Source organism: Pelobates fuscus, chromosome 11 (genome assembly GCF_036172605.1).
Source record: "Pelobates fuscus isolate aPelFus1 chromosome 11, aPelFus1.pri, whole genome shotgun sequence".
In the NCBI taxonomy this organism is placed as follows: Eukaryota; Metazoa; Chordata; class Amphibia; order Anura; family Pelobatidae; genus Pelobates; species Pelobates fuscus.
Window position 1 is genome coordinate 100,555,275 of NC_086327.1, and position 25,195 is coordinate 100,580,469.

At 39.8% G+C, this 25,195-nt stretch overlaps 1 protein-coding gene across 3 annotated transcripts in view; it reads left to right on the forward strand.

The window, feature by feature from the left end:
* Positions 1–25,195, forward strand: part of PRDM2 (PR/SET domain 2) — a 112,468-nt gene that overhangs the window by 81,638 nt on the left and 5,635 nt on the right. For 2 of the 3 annotated variants that reach the window (XM_063436888.1, XM_063436889.1), the window contains exons 7-8: positions 19,243–19,347; positions 20,795–25,043. In XM_063436888.1, coding sequence (XP_063292958.1) covers positions 19,243–19,347; positions 20,795–25,043 — 4,354 coding nt within the window. Of the gene's footprint in view, positions 1–19,242; positions 19,348–20,794; positions 25,048–25,195 lie in introns of those variants that run through there. The other variant, XM_063436890.1, reaches the window with a different exon arrangement.

Here is a 25,195-nt window from a genome sequence, read left to right on the forward strand (position 1 = left end):
ATACTGCTCTGTACCCCTCCCTGTACACAACCATCCTCTTCTTCCAATCCCAATCATGCACTCCCCCTCCCTTTTTTTTTCTTTCTCATATTTATCTATCATTCTGAAAATGCATTGCTTGATTCTACTGAAAGAGGAACAATTACGTGTATTTTTTTTTTTTGTGTGTGTGTGGGTGTCCCATCCTCTCTTAAAACAAGCCTGATGGCATATTTTCATACTGTCTGGAGAAGGTGAGTTCATTACAAAATGGCATTTTTATGTACAGTGGTATGGAGTTACAAGTAGACAGGCAAAATCCTCGACTTACTGGATGGATTACAAGCAGAAGTGGATCCAAGATGATTTTTCTTTCCTTATGGCAGAGTAATAATCATGTTGAAGAAAAAGAAAATTTACAAAACGTTTTAGCAGTCACAATTTATGGTGATCACATGGGAATGTTTGATAGTTTTGGTAGCTACATTGCTGGAGAACTGCTGATTACAACTTTGTAGGAGTAGAATGTATGGTAAAATGAGCTCATTAGGCAGCCGTGGAGTTGGGCAAGAGATTTGTCAGAGGGTATGTAAGGGTTTGGATTGCTTACTGCAGGAGTGTTGGTAGCTTGGAAGTACAGGGCCTTCATTACACAAGTTCTTAACCTTGCAGCCTGTTGGATTTTATTTCGCTCCCTTAGTTTATTTTGCATCAGCAGTTTTGACACCTGATTTGGCAGGCTATTTGCACAGTGTATGTTTAATTTCAGGTGTGACAAGTCATACATTTTTATAATTCCACATGCTTAAAACATTTCATGTTCACCTATGGTGAATGCACGACCTGGTAGCAAACCAGGAAATGAAGTAGGTTTTAAACGATTATTATGCATCTATTTAAAGATGATTGCACAATACCCTATGTTACAATTTAAAGCAGACAATGTATGTAGGAATTATACTGAAATCGAATTGCTGTATCGTATTGGTTGTTATAGTTTTGAAAAAACACGAGCAACTCAGTAACATTTCCCCTTGTAGGGAAATGTAATTTTTTTTTTCATTTTTATTTCTTGTGTGAAATTTTTGTCTTGTAAAGTAGCCCTGTTGTGTGATTCAGCTGAAGAGATTGTGTAGGCCATATGTGAGTCATGGTTTGTGTAATGTGTGACTCAAGTAAGTATGGAATTCATTGAGTATTATTTTTTCCAAGCAAGTGTTTTTTGAGTATTCTTTTTTCCCAGCAAGTTTGTAAGGTGAACTCTTGAACTAAGGAACATGTTCTTTATGTGAGAATGCCAGGGGATGAGTTGGTGACATTTCTCATATTTACTATTTTACTCTTAAATTGTTACATTGTATTTGCCACTGCATGTCCTAGCTTACTTGCCAGGACTAAATTCTCACTTGCCAAAGGCTAGTCGTGAGTGGATATAATACTATGGTGGAAAATAAATGCTGATGATGCCTGATTGTCCATCTTGCTATGGATCATTTTGCATAAATAAAATATATAGGCATGACCATTTATGTTTTCAAATTTCCCTAATTGCTTTATTGGGCCTGTGTCACTTGCAGGACAAAACAGTACCCCCAACTGCATTTTTCTCCCATCATGGTTTACATTTGCAGAATATAGCAACTTGAGCTTTTAATACCATGGGACATTTTGTGTTTTTTTTTTTTTTTTCTACTCTGTCATTTCATCAACAATTTCTGCCATATATGGCTGTACACTTATTTTTTTTTTCTTCACATACATTTTAGAGTTTAATGTGGGCCTTTCACAGGCTTTGTGTGTTGTACTATTTCATGGACCTCTGGTGTTTATGATGCATCTCCTGAACACAACAATACTTCACTATACTTTTGCCAGACTTTTAGGAACTTACAGTCAAATTGGTGACATGCTTCCCAGAGACACTATTTGGTGACGTAAAACGAACTGTGTCCTCATACTGACCAGGTGTTATTTCTAGCTTTATCCAACTCTAATGCATTGTTTAGTCTGATTTAATGTGAAAGCCTGTCAAAGTTTTGACAAACCTTAGGTGACTGTAAATGATTTTTTTCACTGTGCTTTGGCTCCTAGGACAACCAGGCAGCCTGGGGCCTATTTAAAGGGAGTCTCCAGACACCCAAAAACTTTATCTAAATTAAGTTTTTATGGTTCCAGGAGGCTTGCAGAGGCACTCTTACCTTAAGGGGTTAAACCGTTCTCAAACAATTTAACTCCTACGTTTCCTCCAGCGGCAATGTCCACTCCTCCCCTAAAGGAGGCATCTGGCTTCAGTAATTTCCGATTCAGAAAGCAGGGAGTGCCGCTGATTGGCATAGAGCGGTTAGCTGACACTCTCAGCCAATCAGTGACTCCCCATTTATACAACTGGCGTGGAAAGAATTGTACATTTCTCAAGCCAGTTTTGTGAATTGCGAGTCACTGATTGGTTGAGAGCATCGGCTGACCACTCTCAGACAATTTAGTTGCGCCCCTGCCCTGCAGCACTCCGCGCTTCCTGAATCTGAAATTGCTTGGCAGGATGCCACCTGTGAGGAAAGTGGACATCGCCGCGGGAGGCAACTTAGGGGTTAAACCGCTCTCGAACGTGGTCTAACCCCTTGAGCTTAGAGAGAGTTTGCGGGCCTCCTGGCACCATACCAACTTAATTAAGATGAAGTTGTTTTGGAGCCTGGGGTATCCCTTTAATCACCTTTATTGGACTATCCAGTGCAGCACTGTACATGCCATATTTGCAGCGTGTACTTGTAATACTGGAAGTCCCCTCGATGACTGCCATTGATAGACATGTTGGAGTTTTTTTTTTTTTTTTTACCTCAAGCTGAAAGAAGCAAAATTAATTGTTGGCGTAAAAGAGGTTTGCCTTGACATGACAGGTGAGCTTACATCTAAATGACCATTGGAGTGGTACTAAAAACCTCCAGGTATTTATATGTGCATACGGATTTGAGATAATACACAAGTAGCTCTTTTCTTTGATTTCTATTGTAGTTATTGGGTCTGATGTGAGTCTCATCGCTGCCGCTCAGGAGTAGTGTGAGTTTGAGCGCAGAACTTATTTTTGCATATTTGTTTTTGTATCACACAGTAGGGATTGACCGATTATCAGTCTGGCCGATATTATCGGCCGATATTCGGTATTTTCGGCAATATCGGTATCTGCCTACAGAGATACCGATATTGCCGATAATACATACCAGGACCGCAGGGCCCATTACAAGCCTGGAGGGCCCGCAGCAAGCTCTTCCTTAGCTTCCCTTCAGCTCCCCTGTCTAAATCTCGCGAGTCCTGCGGCCGTCCGAGCGTTGCCATGGCATGGCACGTTGGCCGCGAGATTTAGACAGGAGAGCTGAAGGGAGCTGCTAGGAAGGTAAGGAAGAGCTTGCTGGGCCCCCACTGCACAGTCCATGCCACCGGACCATCAGGGAATGCCATATCCCCCCATCCCTTCCTCCCTCCCATGCCAGGTAACAAGCAGAGAGGGGGGACTAAAAAAAAGTAAAACAAAAAATGCCTCCCTCATCCCCCCCCAAATTACATACCTACAGAAAGACACACACACTGCATTATATACACACTACACAAACACACTGCATTCACTATACACACACTACACAAACACACTGCATTCACTATACACACACTACACAAACACACTGCATTCACTATACACACACTACACAAACACACTGCATTCACTTTACACACACTATACGCACACTACACAAACACACACTGCTGTGCTGTGGAGCGGTTTAACACTAAATAAGTGTCTCTGGCCACCCACAGTCTGGCCCTTCTGGAAGTGTGACTAAGGCAAACCCACTTGTCAAACCCATTTATATAGGCAGTTGGAGCTCTGATAGGCTAAAAGCAGTCAGCTGACCCTCTCATTGCTGCACAGGCTAATACTACCTCATAGCCAAAGCAGCACAGAGGGGAGGGTCTGCTGTTGACTCCCATTTAGCATAAAAACATTAAAGAACCACTATAGTGTCAGGAAAACATACTAGTTTTCCTGGCTCTATAGGGTCCTTGGGTCCCCCTCACCCTCAGGGCCCCCCTCCTGCTGGGCTCTAGGGGGAGGAAGGAGTTAAATTCTTACATTTCTCCTGCGCCGGGCTTCCTCGGCGCTGGGGACTCTCCTCCCTCTTCTGATGTCATCGCCTGAATGCGCATGTGCGGCAAGAGCCGCGCGCGCATTCAGCCAGTCCATAGGAAAGCATTCTAAATGCTTTCCTATGGACGCTGGCGTCTTCTCACTGTTAAAATCACAGTGAGAAGCGTGGAAGCGCCTCTAGCGGCTGTCAATGAGGCATCCACTAGAGGCTGGATTAACCCATATGTAAACATAGCAGTTTCTCTGAAACTGCTATGTTTACAGCAGGCAGGGTTAATCCTAGATGGACCTGGCACCCAGGCCACTTAATTGAACTGAAGTGGTCTGGGTGCCTATAGTGGTCCTTTAATAACCATTTAATGCTGAATGAAATGTCAACCAGGGAACGCCGGACACTATAATCATTTTAATGAAATTCAGCAGACAAAATGCCTACAGTGGTCTTTAAGGGTTAATAAGTGTGTTTGGGTTTAGAAAAATACCCCTTTCTGCCTTATTAGAGTTTTTTTTTTTTTTAACCTTAAGCAGACAGAAGCAAGGTGAATTGTTTGTGTAGTTTTGCCTTGACGTGACAGGTGAGTTTAAACCTAAATGGCCATTGGAGTGATACTAAAAATCTTCAGGTATTTAAATGTGCATAGCGATTTGGGATACTGCGCAAGTAAGATTTCTTTGGCTTCTATTGTATGTATTGGGGCTGATGTCTCTGGATCCAGCTGTCCCTATGATTGCATGCCTGTGGGAAACATGTGAGACATTCAGAAGTGACCCAGTATCTTCAATCATAGCACTTTTGGCAAACGACATAAAGGTGTGCAATGATTTTTTTTTTTTTTAGATGTTCTTCCTGTAGAGCGCCTTTTAAAGAGACACTATAGTCTCCAAAACAATTTTAGCTTAATGAAGCAGGTTTAGTGTATAGATCATGCCCCTGAAGTTTCACTGCTCAATTCTGTCATTTAGGAGATAAATCACTTTTGTTTCTTTTTATGCAGCCCTAGCCACACCTCCCCTGGCTGTGACTGACACGGCCTGCATGAAAACTAAATGGTTTCACTTTAAATCAGATGTTACTTTTAATGTTAACATCTCCTGCTCCCTAAATTAAGCTTTAACTACATACATGAGGCCCCTGAAGGGTCTTGTTGGCTATTAATAGAGCAGGAGATAAGAAATTCTGAATTAAACAGAATTTGCAAAAAAGGAAGTGTTAACATTAGACCCTTTACAGGAAGTGTTTAGGAAAGCTGTGTAAGTCACATGCAGGAAGGTTTGACTAGGCTACATAAACAAAGGGATCTAACTCATAAATGGCAGAGACTTAAACAGTGAGACTGCAGGGGCATGATCTACACACCAAAACTGCTTCATTAAGCTAAAGTTGTTTTGTTGACTATAGTGTCCCCTTAACTGTCTTTGAAAACTGGTTGCACATAGTCTTCTTTAAAGGACCATGAGAGTATAAATAGAACATGTCCTGATACCTGAAAGTGGCACCTACATTTTGGTTGCAGTTGATAATCATAGGTACATAATTGGTTTTGCTTAATAAATAAAATAATTTGGTTTACTGCAAATCCTGCTGCATGTGAGGTCATTACTTTCTGGGAATTGCTACTCATTTTGTACATAAAGGAGACTATTGCTGTAGAACTCCCAGCCTCTTGAACTGTGCTCATAAAGCACTGCTTATAGAAATAAGCTTACCAGCGCTATTACAAGTTTAAACTGGCTCTCACTTTTAAGAGAACCTGAACCCACCTCTTTGTGTGAGAGCGCATCATGAATGAAGTCACTTCATTCAAGTTTTTCTTTTATTTTTCTTAATTTTTTTAATGATTTATTATTTTTAATATGTGATGTCTATAAGTGTGTTTAAACATGCAAACACATACTCTTGAAACCACCTGTATGCAGTAGAATAAAGCACACAAAAATGGTGGTTAAAGGAACAGGGAATCTTTTTTTATATTTACATACAATGGAAAAAGGAAACATTACAAACATTACTGCTTGCCCTTATTTTCTTGATGTTGAGTTGGAGCAATGTGTTGCACATGTGTCCACAGAATCTGTAAGGTCTGCACAATGTTTGCAGCCTATTGAAAGAAGCTATACAGTGACCAATGCTTCCATTTAGTTGAATTAACATTAAAGTGACATGTCCATAACTAAAGTTTCTAATCTACTTACAAGCTAGAGTTTAGAAATGATTGCCAATCTGCTGCTGAAGGTTGTAACGTTAAAGGGGGTCTGTGAACTTTGTTGTGCTTTATTTTTCTTCCATATTATTTCTTCTACCGAAACCAAACTTCCTTATTGGTGCCTCAGACCTGCATAAAATGTGGAGTGGTGGATCCGTTGAGCACCATGTTGCAGACTATCTGCTTAAACTGTTCGGTAATGGTTCAACGTCTTAAGTAACAACAGTAGTTAAGACATTTAGTGAGAACAATTAAAAACAATAATTAAAAAAAAACAAAAAAAAAAACAAAACTTTTTAGAAAATGTTGAACTTTTTAAGGGGAACCTGTCATGATAGGTTCACTTCGACAGATAACCTCTCCTTAAGCTATGAACATTATTTACATTAAAGATAAATTGTATATCGTTTAGTATATAATTGTTTTTTGAAAAACTGATATTTAGTGACACCGTATTGGATCTGCAGGTCTTAAACTGACCTAACCCCCCAGCCATTTTGTTTCCTGACCCATTTGAAAATCCTTGAAAACACCTCCCCACGCAGGGCAAGACACACACACTGGTTCATTCCTAGCCAAATGTATACATTTACTAGCAATTTTTGTATCACAATGGATAGATGAACTAATTTAATTTTGTGTTAGCTCTATTTCTCTCTCATACACATTGCTGTGTGCGTAAGACATATTTGTAATAAATAGGTTGAGGCATTTCTAGTTTGAGTGCTTAATGTCTGCCAAATGTCAAAATGAATAAAGAATAAAACTTAAAGAAGAGGGTTGGCTTTCCAGGAAGGGAGAAAAAAAAATGTTTATCTCAAACAATCAACCATGGATATTCGTTTTAATTCTGCACTTGGTAACAAATGAAAGACAAGTTTCCTCAAATATTCCACTCTCCTCACAAAAATGTCCCCCAGGTAACTCAGGAGAATATTTCTCGCATAGTAAACATTTGTGCACCAAGGTAAACTTTTAACCCCTTAAGGACACATGACATGTGTGACATGTCATGATTCCTTTTTATTCCAGAAGTTTGGTCCTTGAGGGGTTAAAAGGACTCTCCAGTTAAGTACTTCAGCGTGGTTGTAGGTTTATTAATTTATTTTAAATATATGTGTACCAATTTCAATATCCCTAACAATATGACTTGCCTTGTAGTGTGACTCAAAGCAGACATGAGTGCTTGTCACAGAGAATATAAAATATACACAATAATACAATTATTTGTTTGTGAGTATAATGGGCCTAGGTGTAGAAGCCATTTTACTGATGGATTGTGGGTAAATAACCTTGGAAATTGTTATGGAAGCTTGCCTAAAAGACAGCTCTTATATGTTAAGTGCCAACAAATTCCGCAGCACTGTAGAATGGGTGGACGGACAATTGTGGTATTTTTCTGTAAAAAAAAAAAAAAATGTAATTCTTTAAACCCTTAAAGCAGGGATGGGGAACCTTCGGCCCTCCCAGATGTTTTTTTTTTTTTTTTTGTCAAAGTAACACTTCGTATCTGGGTCCCACCTTTTATTTAAATTTAAAATAAAAAGCTAAAATTTGCCTTCATTCCAGCGCTTAAGTAAAGCCTCAGCCTGATTGTCACACGGATGTCAGGGAGGGTGCTCCACAATTTGCGGTCTGCTACCAAAAGCCTCTGCTTGCTGACAGTAGATGCCAAAAATGCAGAGAACTGAAATTAGCCAATGATTTTGCAGGAGTTGGAGGGGTCAAACTCTCTATATGTGCATAGCGTTTCGCATTTTCATAGCGAAATAGTGCACATACAGACACCAAGCACTAAGGACCTCTGCACACATGTATTCCTGACACTATAGTGCTAAGTCCCTGGTTCCCCTTTCTGTTGAGATTAAAGATTATTTTACTCTGCTTTTCTCCCTCGCTGTGGCTGACTCTGCCTCTGTGGCTGAGTTAATCAATCTTGAGCATAAAAAAAGTAAAAACATTTTCAGTGCCTAGACTCAACCCCACCACCCACCACCCACCTATATCTAGATCAGTGGTGCCCATAAAGTAGATCCCCATATATTCTAGAACTACAGCTTCCATAATGCTTTGTCATTCTGAAGCATTCTCAAGGCATGCAAAGCATAATGGGAATTGTAGTTCTACAATATCTGGGGATCTACCTTTTGGGCTCCCCTGATCTATATACACAGAAAAATGTGTAGCCTATCTTTAAAATGGGGTAAGACATTGTAATTGCTACTAGTTAATTCATTCTAAATTGTACTGCAGCAGCACTAGTACCACAGTTAAAAGCTAAAGAAAAGTAAAAATAAAGTTTGCCCTAATATACAAAGAATGTTATATCTAAGATTTAAATCTAATTTTGGTTGTTAAAGGTCTCAAATTATAAGGTGCAAAACACTGACACCGTTTCAGACAGCAAAATTGCCACTGCAATGTGCGTGCGTGTGTACAGTATCTCACAAAAGTGAGTACACCCCTCACATTTTTGTAAATATTTTATTATATTTTTTCATGTGACAACACTGAAGAAATTACACTCTGCTACAATGTAAAGTAGTAAGTGTACAGCCTGTATAACAGTGTAAATTTGCCGTCCACTCAAAATAACTCAACACACAGCCATTAATGTCTAAACTGTTGGCAACAAAAGTAAGTACACCCCAAAGTGTCAATATTTTGTGTGGCCACCATTATTTTCAAGCACTGCCTTAACCCTCATGGAGTTCACCAGAGCAAAATTGGACCCAATAAGCCATTTTACCTCCCCGGTGTTATGTGACTCGTTAGTGTTACAAGGTCTCATGTGTGAATGTTTGGTGTTATCGCTCTCATACTGGTCACTGGAAGTTTAACATGGCACCTCAGGGCAAAGAACTCTCTAAGGTTCTGAAAAAAAGAATTGTAGCTCAACATAAAGATGGCCTAGGCTATAAGAAGACTGCCAAGACCATGAAACTGAGCTGCAGCACGGTGGGCAAGACCATGCAGCGGTTTCACAGGACAGGTTCCACTCAGAACAGTCCATAGTCGACCAAAGAAGATTGCACGTGCTCAGCGTCATATCCAGAGGTTGTCTTTGGGAAATAGACGTATGCGTGCTGCCAGCATTGCTGCAGAGGTTGAAGGGGTGGGGGATCAGCCTGTCGGTGCTCAGACCATATGCTGCACACTGCATCAAATTGGTCTGCATGGCTGTTGTCCCAGAAGGAAGCCTCTTCTAAAGATGATGCACAAGAAAGTCTGCAAACAGTTTGCTGAAGAAAAGTAGACTAATGACGTGGATTACTGGAACCATGTCCTGTGGTCCGATGAGACCAAGATAAACTTATTTGGTTCAGATGGTGTCAAGAGTGTGTGGCGGCAACCAGATGAGGATTACAAAGACGTGTCTTGCCTACAGTCAATCATGGTGGTGGGAGTGTCATGGACTGGGCCTGCATGAATGCTGCCGGCACTGGATAGCTACAGTTCATGACGGGAACCATGAATGCCAACTTGGGCCCAATTTGGACATTTCCACTTAGGGGTGTACTTACTTTTGTTGCCAACAGTTTAGACATTAATGGCTGTGTATTGTAATTTTGAGGGGAAAGAAAATTTACACTGTTATACAGGCTGTACACTTACTACTTTACATTGTAGCAGAGTAATTTCTTCAGTGTTGCAACATGAAAAGAGCTAATAAAATATTTACAAAAATGTGAGGGGTGTACTCACTTTTGTAAGATAATATGTGTGTATTATTTATAAAAAAAGTAGTAGTATGTAATTTACCTCTCGCATTTTGCATTTGGTAATTTTATCAGTGATCTAAGATAGTGTTGTCGGCTTTTATTCGCCCTCATTTTTCTTTAGATCAGGGGTAGACATCCTTTGGCACTCCAGATGTTGTAAACTATGCTTGAGGATTTTTAAAAATAATTTTGTTTGTGTGTGTGCTCTGTGTCTCCATCCCCGTTTACCACCATCTTTACTGTTGAGTTGATGACGTATGACATGACTTATGATCTTCTGTGGACGTGTGCTTGCCACTGGACATATCCATACATCATCCTTTCTCTCCTCCTTGAAACTGCAAGATGAATTAATTTGTCAGTCACATGTTTGACTCAAGTCAACTACACATTAGCAGTTCTGGCTACACGGCCAGCAAAAGGTGTCAACATTACTGTTATTCTGTGGACCAGTGATTACAGCACGGAGCTTATAAAATAATTGTCAGAATAGCCATTCCGTAAAATGTGCATGTGTCTGTTAATATTGTTGAATATGAATTCTCTGCCATTTAAGACTTAAATCACGTTGTTTATACATCCCTAATCTTATCCCCCGTTCTTTTAATAACTTGCTAGATCTTTCAGAAGCCTCCTATATGTAATTAAAGTTCAATTTACAGAGCAGCAGATAAAAACTTTTAAAGTAAGCTACATCTGATTGAAAATGAAACCATTTTGTTTTGATTTAGGGTATGTCCGTCACAGCCAGGGAAGGTGTGGCTAGGGCTGCATAAAACGAAACAAAAGTGATTTGAACTCCTAATAAGCAAAGCTGAGAATCGAGCAGTGAGACTATACACTAAAACTGATTAATTAAGCTAAAGCTGCTCTGGTGACTATAGTGTCTCTTTAAATGCTCCACTGTAATACCTTTTGTACATTATTATTAGTTAGCAAATTCTCCCCACCCCCCCCCCCCCCCCAAAAAAAAAGGGGGGGGGAGGACATACACCTTTTTGTTGTCTTGCTTATGTTTGGATCAAAACTGCAATGAATTGAGTTACAGTACTTTTAAATAGGGAACATACCCCTCTGCCGTTTGCATGGATTGAGCACAATGATGGTTTCCCTTTTGATACTATAATGTAGTTTCGTATAGTAAAATGCAGTACTTTAGTTGTGTTTAGTTGTGTCTTGTTTATGTTTGCTCTTCTTTTGAATTTGCCTGTGACCCGAGTCTGCTTCCTCTTGGTTTAAAACTAGAGTAAAGAGGAGAGCTTCGTCATTTATGGCTTTGTTTCTGCAAAAGCATTGCAGAGTTCAGTAACTTTGGAGGTGACGTATTTACAACAAATTGTTATCTGATTTTTATTATGACTTCCTGTTTTTAGCTCCAATGTTGTCTTATAGCAAAATAAACACATCTGAGCACGTGTGCATTTGCTTAAAAAATATTCAGTAAAGTAACAATTTCATAAATGTGGACATCTGAACTGAAAATTTCATTGTATTGCCTCTATGTTGCCTAGAGGCATTTCGAAGTGTGGATACTTATCTATATAATTGAACTAATAATTAATTGTTGCTATGATATACTAATTTTTAGTGCTTGTTTATAGGGCAAGGGATATTTGCTACACAGGTTAATACCATTAAGTATCTTTATTTTTTGTCAGTGCCACCAAAAAGTGGAACTTTTGTAGGGAAGCCGTCAAACAGGTCTTTAGTGCATTTCGTCATGTTGCGCGTGTCATAATCCCTTTTAATCAATATCATGTTATACAGATGGTTGGAAGATAAATTTAAAGATGTGAAAAGTACTCCTCAACCATTAGTAAGGCTGACTTACACAACAAACCTTTCTGCATGCCTGTGCTCTCTCCAGCATTCCCTCTGCTATCACAGCATATAGTAGAGGAAGAATGATGTGAATATACTCCCAGAATTTCCATGCAAGTCCCCTGGGTGTTTTTGTTATTATATTATCTGCAAATCCATGTGTTTGCTATGTGTTTTGCTAGCATGGTTTATAGATGGAATTATGAACTGATCATTATTACGTATGTGACGTTGACAAATGGTTAGTAAATGCACAGAGTACAAGGACCGTTAATTACATTACAAAGCCTGAAACACCCAGTTCTCTTATTTTGCAAAACAGGCTCATAATGAATGAACAAGTAAAGTATTTGCTACAAACTCAAATACACATAGCCGTTAATTAAAAGGGCAATGTTGACTTTTAAATGCGTTATTTAACAGAAGATGCAACAAAAAATATATATCATACAATAAGAATATCTATTCCACAAATGTGCATTTTACTTTTTAAGGATCTTAAAAGTTCATGCCCCACTAATTTCATAGAATCACAGGTAATTAATAGATGTTATAATACTCAACCCCAGTTTAACTTTTGCTGTTAGGTTTTTTTTTTTGTGTGTGTGTGTTTTGTTTCCTACAGACACCAGAATGATAAAAAGCCATGTGAAGTCTTTTTGGGAATATAATTTGCAGGCCTGTGGTCTAAAGTGAGAAAACCACATAATTCTAAAAAAACAACCCATAAAATGTTGTTTGTAATCAAATAATTTAAAGTGAAACTCCCAAAAGTGACGATTCCTTATTCATCACTTAGTAAAGCTTGTGACGCTTTTATGAGGATGAGTGACTCTCTTAAATCTATCATACAGATTTGCCTTCTCTTATACAAACCAGGAAGTGGTTATGATGTTCTTAACCAATCACTGAAATGTAATGTTATCCTGTGGGCCAATGTGCACGTGATCACTATAACCCCTCATGATCACATTATGCCTGTGAAGCATTTGCAGCATGTGCACCTCGCTAAAGAGGCACTATGGTTCAACTGTAAAGCTGTTCAGGTGCCTTGACTGTTTAATTTCTTCTAAAACATGTATAGTGCATTAGGTGATATGTCAAAATATATCATTTAGTGACAAATGTGTAGTGTCATTTCACACCTTGTATCAGTGGTTGATGTAAAATGCAATGTTCAGTTGGTAAATGATTTTGGCATGAACAAGAAATTGTACAGTTAGCTAGATAACAAAACCACATGGTTTATGGTTTTCTATTGGAGAATATGATGTGTTGGCCCAGTAGATCTATTAAATAGAACCGTTCCCCCTCCCCAGCTTAAAAATAAACTTAAGCATGCCTGTGTCCCCATTCTGAGGACCAAGCTCATCCTGCAGCCAAAACACCTATGGCGTCACTCCAATTTTATTTAGTGGGCAAGGCGTGTACTGACACCAGGCGGGTGAGAGGACTTGGGGCAGATTAAAAGAGGGACTATGCTGATGTTAATGTTGGTCGTCTGTCACGTTATATGTACACAATTGCCATTAGCAGCCCAGAACTCTTATTCAGAGGTGGAGTTACACTACTAGCAGCAACACTAAATAAATGTGTTTTAACTGAAACACTGCACATATCATCTTCAAGCACTATGACCACTTCAGGTCACTGAAGTGGTCACTGAAGTGGTCATGGTGTTCACAGGATCCCTTTTAAATGTATTCTACTAGATTACTAGAAGGTAACCAGGCCCTAAAGTTCCTCTTGTCAGGGTTACTTCTATTCCTTTGGGGGGGTTTTTTTCCCCCCCTTCTTATTTTTTTTTTTTTTTTTCATCGTACTGTATTTTAAGGCAACTTACAATACAGCAAGATTTCAAAGTACTCAAATTTCCGTTTAAGGTCTCCCAAGCATTGTACAGGTTTTGATGAGTCAAATATTACGTGTGTGTGTGTGTGTGCAATACTAGAGGCAGGTGAAGTTCTTGGTGGTATTTCCAGTTTTGCAGGAATTCTTTGAATCAAAATCCCTGCAGGGTAGAGACATTTACTGTGTTTTAGCTCATTTACTTTGAGCAGCTGTTTGTTAGCGTTTTTAATTTATTTTAATCTTCATCTCTTCTAGTCGTATTTTTCAAGATATTTAAGTTAGTTCTGTCTCTTTTGAGCTTTTCGTGTAGGTAGAATTAGGGCCGCAACTAACAATTATTATTTTGATAAGCTGTTAATTTTTTTTTTCTTCCTATTAATCTGGTTAAAATAAAAGAGGGAAAATAAGGTTACCTCAGCATCTACTTACAACATCCTTTAAATAAATGCTCAAAGTGAATTCACACTTTAGTGAGTAACCCTTTTTGAATAAGTTGGGATATATTTTAAATACTCCATACTGTTATACACACTCAGAATCCTACTGCTCGACCCGGCAGGACTGGCTATCACTAACTGATGACCACCCTGCTCATCATCCATAGTCTCATTACCCTGTCTCAGTGTGCCCTCATGCTGGAGATATGTCTATGAAATGTCAGTCTGTGTGTGTGTATTTCTGTAGCGTATCAGTGTGGGAATCAATGATTGTATTTCGGTGGAGCATCAGTGTGCAGACATCTGGTTGTATCTCTGTGTTGCGTCAGTGTGCGGACATGGAGGGGGGGGGTTATATTGTAGCAAACTAATGAAAGATTGGGATGGAAAAGGGGGGTATGTTTTCGGTTAGGGAAGCATTAGGAAGCTATTACACATGCTCAACAAAATGCAGTCTTGTGCCAATTCAGTACATCTTTGTGGAGAGTATTCAGCATCTCCATCATGTACAGAGTGGAGATGCTGAACGTAGGTCCAGAAAAGATTGTAGGACCTAATCCCGGAAGTCCCTCTAGTGCGGGGTATAGGCAACCTTTGGCACTCCAGATGTTATGGACTTCATCTTCCACAGTGCTGACAAAGCATCAGGGGAGATGCAGTCCACAACATCTGGAGCACTAAATGTTGCCTGACCCTGCTATAGTGGCTGTTTGATAGCAATTAGAGGTGTTAATAAGCCACAATGTAAACACTGCCTTTTCTCTTAAAAGAAAACGTTTGCAATACTAAGCTTGCAGGGACAGACTATGGACACCAGAACCACTACATTAAGCTATTACTGCTGCTTGCGTCCTTTGAATTTAGTTTTTACATTGGCCATCTCTGTATCTATTAATGCTACCCTGAGGAGTCTTTCTAGCACAGGGTTGGATAACTTTAGGCGCTTCAGTTGTTTCCATAATGCAGCTACCAGCATCCATTAATTGCTGGTTGATGATGCTTTGTGTCATAACTTAAAGGGACACTCCAGGCACCCAAACCACTTCAGCTCATAGCCTGACCCAGCGTCATTGGTGCTAGATTCAGGTAAGTAGCTGAAGGGGTTTAAACGGGTTTTTTTTCCTGGCACTGGAGAATCCCTTTTAAAGAAAGCCTTTTAGTTCTCAAAACTATTTTTATTTTCCCCAATTTTAGTCAGGCAGGCTCAATATAACTTGGTTGGAAAAGTCAGGCATTTAGTGTGCTCTAAGTGTTAAAAGCTATATGTTTAAATGGTAAATTGCTTAGATGAGGTGCTGATGTAAATTGATTTGCGTTTTCATGGATATAGTGACCATCTCTGTTGAATTCATGCACCAGGATACTGAAGAACGTATAATCACTACAGTGAGAGATGTGTGGTTTTGTTACTTACATCAGGTCTTGACAAATTTGCTTTGAATCTAGGAGCCTGCTAAAAAAGTTAGGAGCAAGTTTTATTTATTTTTTTAAATTTTTTTTTTTTTTTAAACCTTTATTTTCAAAAAAAAAATGCAAAATACTTAACAGGACACAGCTTAATGTAGTGGTACTGGTGTCTATAGCCTGACCCTGCAGGCTTTTCAATGTAAACAGTGTTAACAGTGCTGCCTAGTTCATAGAGATACAATGAATTAATGTCTCTCTATGAGATGCAGATTGGCACAGAGCAGTGTTTTTTGCCACGCATGCGCAAAAACCTCTCAATGCTTAAATGCTTTCCTATGGGAAGGCATTGAATTGGTTGAAATCATCACAACTGATTATCTCCGCCATGGTGGCAGGGTCAGCCGCGGCGAGACCGGCACAGCATTGGGGAAACAAAGGTTAGTAAAAGCACATTTCTATGAGGGGGCCGATCACCGGGGCCGATTTATTTTAATGGAAGTCCTTACCTTTTGGGAGAGCTGGAGTTGATCCTTTCCCTGGGGTCCGGTGTGGCTGCAGAGGAAGAAGAGTTAGAAGATTACAGCTCCCTTGCAGCTAGCCTCCATTCTCCCTCAGCCGGCCGCCTCGGAGGGAACGACAAAGGCTGACAAGTACCCAGGCACATGGACAAAATTCCTAGTTACCACGGCGACCTGGCTTCTGGGATTTGTCGAGCCCTGACTTACATACTTTTAAACACTGCTAATATTAGGTGGCATGGATGGGGAATGGCAATAGGCTGACCACAAGGGAACAGTGATGAACGACTGTGTGTCATCCAGAAAAGGTGTTGATTGGAATTTGCCGTGCCTTGCTCCACTCGGGGCTGCATAGGTGCAAAGTGCTGCTGATGCAGTCTTGCATGCATTGCTCAGTCCACTGAAATTACTTTGTGCAGCTGGAGTGTGATTGGTGTTCTCAAGAACACCGAAAAAATAACCTATCACAATGTAGATCAGGGGTAGGCAACCTTTGGCACTCCAAAACCTATGGGCTACATCTCAAGCTGTAAGGCGATAAGAGCATTATGGGAAATGTAGTCCACAACATCTGTAATGCCGAAGATTGTCTATCACTGCCCTAGATTTTCGGGACTTGGAGTGCCCCATTAAGCGTGTGAACATAGTAAATAATTTCTTTATGCTGACTAGCAACTGTGCTAAACTGACTGTAACTACTGAAAGGACCAGCCATAAATAAAATGAACATGTCTGTCTTGCTCGAGCAAAGCCCTAATGCTTTTAAACAATGTTATGGGGTCTACAAACACATTATAGCTAGCCTTGGGAATTGCTGTGAAGCAAAATGATGTAACCATTTCTTCAAATAATGTGTCAACTGTATGAATGAAACTACACAACTGTGGGACTGCCTGGTGAAACAGAGCAGCTAGATATCAGCTGGTGGATGAAGACAAGCTAATCTTGCAGCAATCCCAACTGTAATGTGATTGTTCCAGTATAGACTAGAAATGGCTAATATGTACAGTGCCTTGAATAAAGTTGTCCCAAAAATTAATTCTGAATATTATTAAACTCCACATTCAATCCATGTGGTGATAGGCTTCTGAACCTCTAAATCCATTTGAATTCAAGTTTCAGTAAGGTTACATTAAATTAAGGATCACCCATAAATTCAGACAAATTATGGTTCGGGAGAAACCAAATTCACAAATGTAATTGTTGCTCAACTCAATGGAAGCCCAAAGGCCTTTGTTCAGCCTTCTGGGAATTGAGCCTCTGATCATGAGGTTTGTACAAGCATCAGAGACGTGGGAGTTGTAACCTATGAGCCACCTTTCTAGATTATTTACATTTTTAGCCACTGTGATCTTGAGGATTTCTGTTTTCATTTCTGAGTATCTTTATTAAAGGAATGCACTATGTACATTTTTTTTTATTTTAATACACTCATCTGGTAAACTATACAGAATTGAAGGAGCATGTTCGGTCTTGTTGTGAAGCGCAGCTCATTATTTGTATTCCTATCATTAAAGAGAAATACTTGTTTTATGTCATTGCACATCCCCATTCCCCTAAATTAGAGCTATTGCAATGGTCTGCCTTAAAATGGGAACTTGGTTCTTCAGTATTTGATTCACAAATATCCTTGTATTTGTTGCACTGTCTACTGACTGTTCTGTTGCTAAGGTAACCAGAATTGCTAATGCATCTGCTGTAAAACTTGAAACTGTAATGTCCCAAAGATACTCTAAGTGTACTCTATGCATAGTCTCAGGGCAGATGGCTATATGTTTATTACTATGGGTCATTTAAAAAAAAATAAATAAATAAATAATAATTCCAGGGATAAGTTTGAAATCTTCAGAGTTTTTGACATTTTGTTAATTTGAGACTCTAGGCTTCAAAACCAGTACACACTAATGTAGTGGTTTTGCTGTTACAGTTCTCAAACAGTGTAAATCTGTAATTTCTAAAAACCAAAAAAAACGCAATACATGCAGTGGCTGTCAGACTGACAACCACTAGAAGCACTTACTACTTAAAGGTTTAATCCAAGCACCATGATCACTTCAGTGATTTGAAGTGGTGCCAGGGTGTTTGGAGTCTGTGCTGCACATACAGAGAATAAAGGGATCCTATAGTGCCAGGAAAACAAACCCGTTAGTAGGAGGTTCCGAGGGGGGTTAATAGGTCCGTTCCCCCCCCCCTCCCTCGGGCCCCCTCTCCCGCTGAGCTGAAAGGGTTAAAACCCCTTCAGCTACTTTCCTTAATCCAGCGCCGGGCTTTTTTGGCGCTGGTGACCTCTCCTCCCACTGCCGACGTCAGCTCCAGAGTGGAGCCGAATGCGCAGTCAGAGGCGCACGCGTATTCAAACCCGCCCATAGGGTTCTATGGGGGTCTTATCTGACTCTGGTCTCAGTGAGGACGTCCAGCGTCATTTCAGTGCAATATTTTTTTTTTTTATTTTTTTTTTAAGCTGCTATGTTTTTAGCTGCAGGGTTAACACATACAAAGATTAACCCTTTGGCTGCCAGAGGTGTAACTCCTCCGGCATTGTCATTAACCAGCCCAAAGCTCTTGTTCCAGACTGGCTAATATCAATCCTATGCAACATTCTTTGCAGAGAATTTAAATCATTAGCGGACGACCGCTGTCGGTTGATGCTCTCAGCCAATGAATGTCCACTGCCCCTGCGCGTCACTTGACCACCATAGAATCATGGAGCCTGGTGGGGACTAGGGTAAACTGTTGCTAAATTGTTTGCCATATTACTGGGGAACTCAGCCAGAGTTCTCTAGGTAAGCAAGAGCAAGCTGTAGTGAAGCTTGGAGTAACCCTTTAAGACCTTCAATATTCAAGTGTCATCATGCACAAGATTATGGTGCCAAACGCATTCATTGGTTTTCTATGAGAAGCATTGGATACAGAGCTTCAGGCCTGAATGCTCGTGCTGGGCTTGTTACAGCAACATACAGAGAAATGTGCATTTTACCTGTGTGTGTGTGTGCGCAATCGCAAAGTGTTTCATTATAAAACGCAACACATTCAGGCTCCTAGCACCATGGCCACTTCAAATCAATAAGTGGTGATGGTGCTTGCAGTAACCGTTTAATTTTAAATTAGTTAAATGTAATATGAAAGTCAATTGTATATTAAATGTTGTCAATTCTGTTTCTCCAGGCAGAAGGAAATCTGTTAATTATAAAAAGAGAATAGAGCTAAATAAACAAGAAAAGAAAGCATTACCAGAAATCAGCGGAACTGAAATGAAGGACTCACCAGAAGGTAAGATGGGCCACATTATGCAACTATTCATTAACCTCTTGACAACCCATGATTTCAAGGCAAATCGTGGGGAATAGTCCCAAGAGGGTCTCACGGTGTGTCTGGCTCTGATCCCTTGTCTGGTATTTCATCCCATGTCATTGCATAAAGACTGTGCCAGTTTATCAAGCCTATGTCTCTGAGTGCAGAGAGCAAGGCATTGAGAGAAGCAAGAGATTAAAATATTCAAGCATAAACTAATATAGAAATATATAGGACCATAAATAAAGCAGCAAAAATATACGATAACAATAACTGGCTTTCCTTGGAGTCAAATGCAATCTTGGTAATGACTGCTGTATAGTAAGTGATGGTGTTACAACTACATGTTTGTTGGTCTACCCACTGTAAAGCGCTGCAGAATTTGTTGGCGCTATATAAAAACAATAATAATGAGACTATTCCTACTCAGTATGTATCAAACATGAATTATTGCCCATTGTGTAGAATATATTGTCAGTTTACACCTTAAAGGACCACTTCAGGTCAATGAAGTGGTCTGGGTGCCAGGTCCCCCCCAGGTTTTAACCCTTCAGATGTAAACATAGCAGTTTCAGAGAAACTGCTATGTTTACATTGCAGGGTTAATCCAGCCTCTAGTGGCTATCTTCCTGACAGCCACTAGAGGCGCTTCCCCGATGCTCAATGCGAAAATTGCATGGAGCATGCACAACGTCCATAGGAAAGCGTTGAGAAATGCTTTCCTATGGGCGCTTTTAATGCGCGCGCCGAGGGAGCCCTGCGCTGTATAAGGGTAAGTGGCTATAACCCCTTCAGCCCAGCAGGAGGGGGGCCCCTGAGGGTGGGGGGGGGGGGGGGGGGGTACCTAAGGACAGTATAGTGCCAGGAAAACGAGATTATTTTCCTGACACTATAGTGATCATTTAAGTAAATGTAACTTATTTGCCCAACTTTCCTTTTCACCAAGTTGTGTGTTTGTTTGTTTTTTTACATTATTTTTTTTTTTATATATAAGTGATGATAGAACACTTTCCCTCACAAAATACCCTGGTCAGGGTAGAAGGACCTGATGAGTACAAAAATGTAATTCTTTTATAAGTTGCATTAAGTATTGAACCTATATATAGCATCCTAGCTTTGTCTTTTTTCTATTAAGCTAGGGTCTCTGCTTATTGGAATGTTGTGAAGCCAATACCAGCATAAACAAAGAATCCATTTAGTACATTGAAATGAATAGAGAATGTAAACCAAAGCAGGTTTTACTGTTTCTTTAATGGAACCCTTATTTTTCTTAAAATGTATCTAGTCATTTGTCTATCATAGACATGTATCTGTAATGTACAAGAAAAACAAATCATTATTTAGGATTATGCAATTTCTAATTGTGATTTGCTTACATGTTTACAAACAAAAAGTAAAATCTTATTTCTCTCCTTCCTTTTTACAGCCGCTAAAGAAGACGATGCAAAACCACTTGGTTCACCAGTGCTGTCTCTTGAACAAACCGCTGTAATCCAACAAATGGTGAACCAGAACGTCCTTCCAGAACTTATTTCCATCTCCACTCCAGAAGTACAGAAATTACAAGACCAGAAAACTCCTGAGGCAGCTATTGCTGGGCAGGAATTTGTTGATGATTTTAATAAAGAAAGTTCAGAACGCGACTCTGTAAACCTAGATGACGACCAGTTAGAAGCACTAGATGATTTTAAAAGTACATCTGATGAAACTCCAGAAAGCTCCCCCAAAAAGAAACCAGCTGCTAAATTCCCTAAAGCAAAGGGGGAAGTGAATGGGGAATTTTCGGAATCTTTTATGTTCCCATGCCAGCATTGTGAACGCAAATTTACAACCAAACAAGGACTAGAGCGGCATATGCATATTCATGTTTCAACTGTAAACCATGCTTTCAAATGCAGATACTGTGGGAAGGCATTTGGCACACAGATTAATCGCAGGAGACATGAACGACGCCATGAAGCTGGTCCAAAAAGAAAGTCTTTAATTTTATCTTCAACCAGTGAATTCAGTCAAGATCACAAACATATTATTGATTCTTTGAAAGCACCTGAGGAACACAACAGTTCTAAGCTTAACTATAAGTTAACGGACTCTGACAGAGAAGCATCACTGTCTGGTCTTGCAGAAGAAAATGGAGACTCTAGGGAACTGCATCCTTGTAAATATTGTAAGAAGATTTTCGGAACTCATACAAACATGCGTCGGCATCAGCGCAGAGTTCATGAGCGCCATCTTCTTCCAAAAGGGAGAAGAAAAGGAAATCTATTTGAAGATCCTCAGCTAAAATCTGAACAAACTCCACCTGTTGAAAATATATATGTAGCAAATACAGAAATTGAAGAAGATGGGGAAGCTGATGACATATACATAATGGATATTTCCAATAATATAACAGAGAATCTGACATACTATATTGATGGTAAAATACAACCCAGCAATACAAGCACTTGTGATGTAGTTGAAGTGGAAGCTAACTCTTCAGATACACTGGGTATTGGTTGTCTAATTACTCCAATTAAAATTGAAGTCTCTCAGAACATTAGACCATTGCAAACTGCATCAGATAATTCACTTGGCGATTCCACTTGTAGTGGAAAAACTGAACCAAAAAAGAGAAGAACGATTAGTCCACCTCTACTATCAAAGATAAAAACTGAGGTGGAGGTTGAGCCAATAACCCCTTCTTGCTCTTTAAGCATACCACTAAGTGTTTCAGTAGGAGATAATTTACCATTTCAAAAAGACAAAGGTGCATTCCTGTCTTCAAAACTGAAACAACTCCTTCAAATGCAAGATAGTAGAAAGTCCCCTCTCAGTCCATCTCTACTTTCAGAGGTTCCTAAAATCATCCCTGCTGTGTCCTCTCTGTCAACAGGATCTAACAGATTTAAAAGACGCACAATCTCTCCTCCTAATTCTCCACAACACAGCCCAGCTCCTAAAGAGTTTGTTAAGCAGGTGGATGTGAAACCATCTTGGAATGATGGTGTTTGTTCAAAAATACCAAAGTTAGAAAGCCAGGGTAGTTCACCTGTTTGGAGTTTGTCTGGCAGAGAGGAGAAAGATGATGCAAGCCCTATGTGCTCAGAAGATTCAAAAATGTGTAGAAATTGGACTTCAGATGTAGTGTTTGGAAATGTTTTCAACCAACAGCCACTGGATTTATCTAGCGGTGTAAAACAAAAATCAGAAAGCAGTAGCCGATCACAGGTTCCTTGGGAGGCTGTTCTGGATCTTCGTGTTGCTAAAAAGCCCTTGAGTGACACAGATGTGAAGGAGTACAAAGGGAGTAATATATGTATTGGTATCAAAAAGAAGAAACCAACGACATGTATGTTAAAGAAAGTTTTATTAAATGAGTATGATGGAATTGGAGATACGGGGGAAAGCATTCCACAATCAGAGAGTGCTCTCCTTTCCTGTAAAACAGAAGAGAACAGAATGGTTTCAGAACTTGGTGTTGGCTCAGGTGATGAAGTATCTCTCTCTCCTGATGATGCTTCACCTGCTCCACTTGACGGAACATCTATACCAGCATGTCAGTCACCACCTGTTCTTACTCCTTCAGAGATTCCTTCACCTTCTCCATCTACTCATTGTATGACTGATGCTACATCACCTCCTCCTCTTCTCACAACTAATCTTTCATCACTTCCTGATTCTTCATGCAGTGTTCCTCCCACTCCATCATGCCCATCACCATTTTCTGCCAGTACACAATCTCCGCTTCCAGTACTTTCACGTACGGTATCCCCTTCACCACCACCTTCTCCTGCAACTGATCATTCAGTCTGTGAATCTCCTGGTCCTCCTACTCTTTCTTCTTCTTCATCCTGCAGCTCCTCCTCTTCTTCTTCTTCTTCTTCATCTTCTTCGTCATGCTCTTCTCCTCCACCTTTATCTGTTGTTTCATCTATTGTATCACCCCCTTTTATCCCTGATTCGTCAACATTTGTTAAAAAAGAGAAGTCTGAGCAACAAGTGACACACAGTGAGCCTTCAAATATCAGGAAGAATGAGTCTATTGCTGAAAGTTTTAATAAAACCTTTGTGTGCAATGTTTGTGAATCGCCATTCACCTCTATTAAAGACCTTGCCAAACATATTTTTGTGCACGCTGAAGAATTTCCCTTCAAATGTGAATTTTGTGTACAGCTTTTTAAAGAGGTGTCAAACCTTTCAGAACACCGTTCCTTGCTTCATGGAGTTGGGAAGATTTTTGTTTGTTCCTTGTGCAAAAAGGAATTTGCTTTTCTTTGTAACTTACAGCAACATCAACAGGATCTACATGCAGATAAAGAGTACAGTCATCATGAATTGGAAAGTGGGACCCTTAGACCGCAAAACTTTACAGATCCCAGTAAAGCAAATGTAATTCACAATCAAATAGCAGAGGATGATCCAATGACTCCATCTCCAGAAGAAGACGGTGATTTAAATGATTCGTCAGAAGAACTTTATACAACAATAAAAATTATGGCTTCTGGGGAAAAGACAAAAGATCCAGATGTTCGGATGGGCCTTAATCAGCACTACCCCAGCTTTAAACCACCTCCTTTCCAATACCACAATAAAAATCCCATGGGTATTGGGGCAACTGCAACAAACTTCACAACTCACAATATTCCACAAACCTTTACTACTGCTATACGTTGCACTAAATGTGGAAAAGGAGTTGACAATATGCCAGAGTTACACAAACATATTTTGGTATGTGCTTCTGCAAGTGACAAAAAGAGATACACCCCTCAAAAAAATCCAGTTCCCTTGAGACAGACTGTGCAGCCTAAAAATGGAGTTGTGGTTCTTGAATCCCCTGAAAAGAACTCATTTCGGAGGCTGGGACAGCCCAAGAAACTTAACTTTACCATTGAAATGGGTAAAATGTCTTCAGGCAAACTCAAATTGAATGCCTTGAAAAAGAAAAAACAACTTGTCCACAAAGCAATTGTGCAGAAGAACAAAACTGCCAAGCAAAAATCAGAATTTAAAATGTCTCTTCCCTCTGATCTCGATTCTCACGTATGTCCATATTGTAACAGGAAGTTCACCTACATTAGAAGTCTGAACAAGCATGCATCCTTTAGTTGTCCAAAGAAGCCAGCATCTCCACCACCCAAAAAACATACAAAGTCATCCAAAAAGGCTAATTCTGGTTTTCCATCATCTACTAAGAAACGCAAGATCAGCAGCACTCGGAGGACAGCTGACACTGAAATAAAAATGCAAAGCACAGAGACTCATTTAGGTAAAACCAGAGCGAGAAGCTTGGCTCCTTCCCCTGTTCAGTTAAGTCCAGTACCGGTTAAATACAAGCAAAGTGTGAAAAATGCACCTCAGGTTAAAGCAAAAAAGCAGAATCTTTCTATTGTAAGGAACTCTAGCCCCTTGAGAATAACCAAAAATCATACTGCCATAGAGGGGAAAAAGAGAAAAAAAATAGCACTGAGTAACTTGCAACAGTCCTTTGGTAAAGCATCTCGGAAACTCCATGTCAGAGTGCAAAAAGGCAAGTTACAAAATAAATCCATGACAAAAAAGAAGAAAAAGGATAAGTTCCGAGGCAAATCTAGGGAGAGAATTGGTGGCCCAATTACTAGAAGCTCTCAACTAACTTCAAGCACGGAATACCTAAACGATAAACGAGATGATTCATATGGAAAACATGATTCAAGGTAATACACAATAGTTTTGTATTTCTCATTTATATTTGTGACTAAAACTCACAATTTCCGTGTATGTGTATATATTCTCTCTCTCACTCCCCCTCTCTCTCTCACTCCCCCTCTCTCTCTCTCCTCTCACTCCCCCTCTCTCTCTCTCTCTC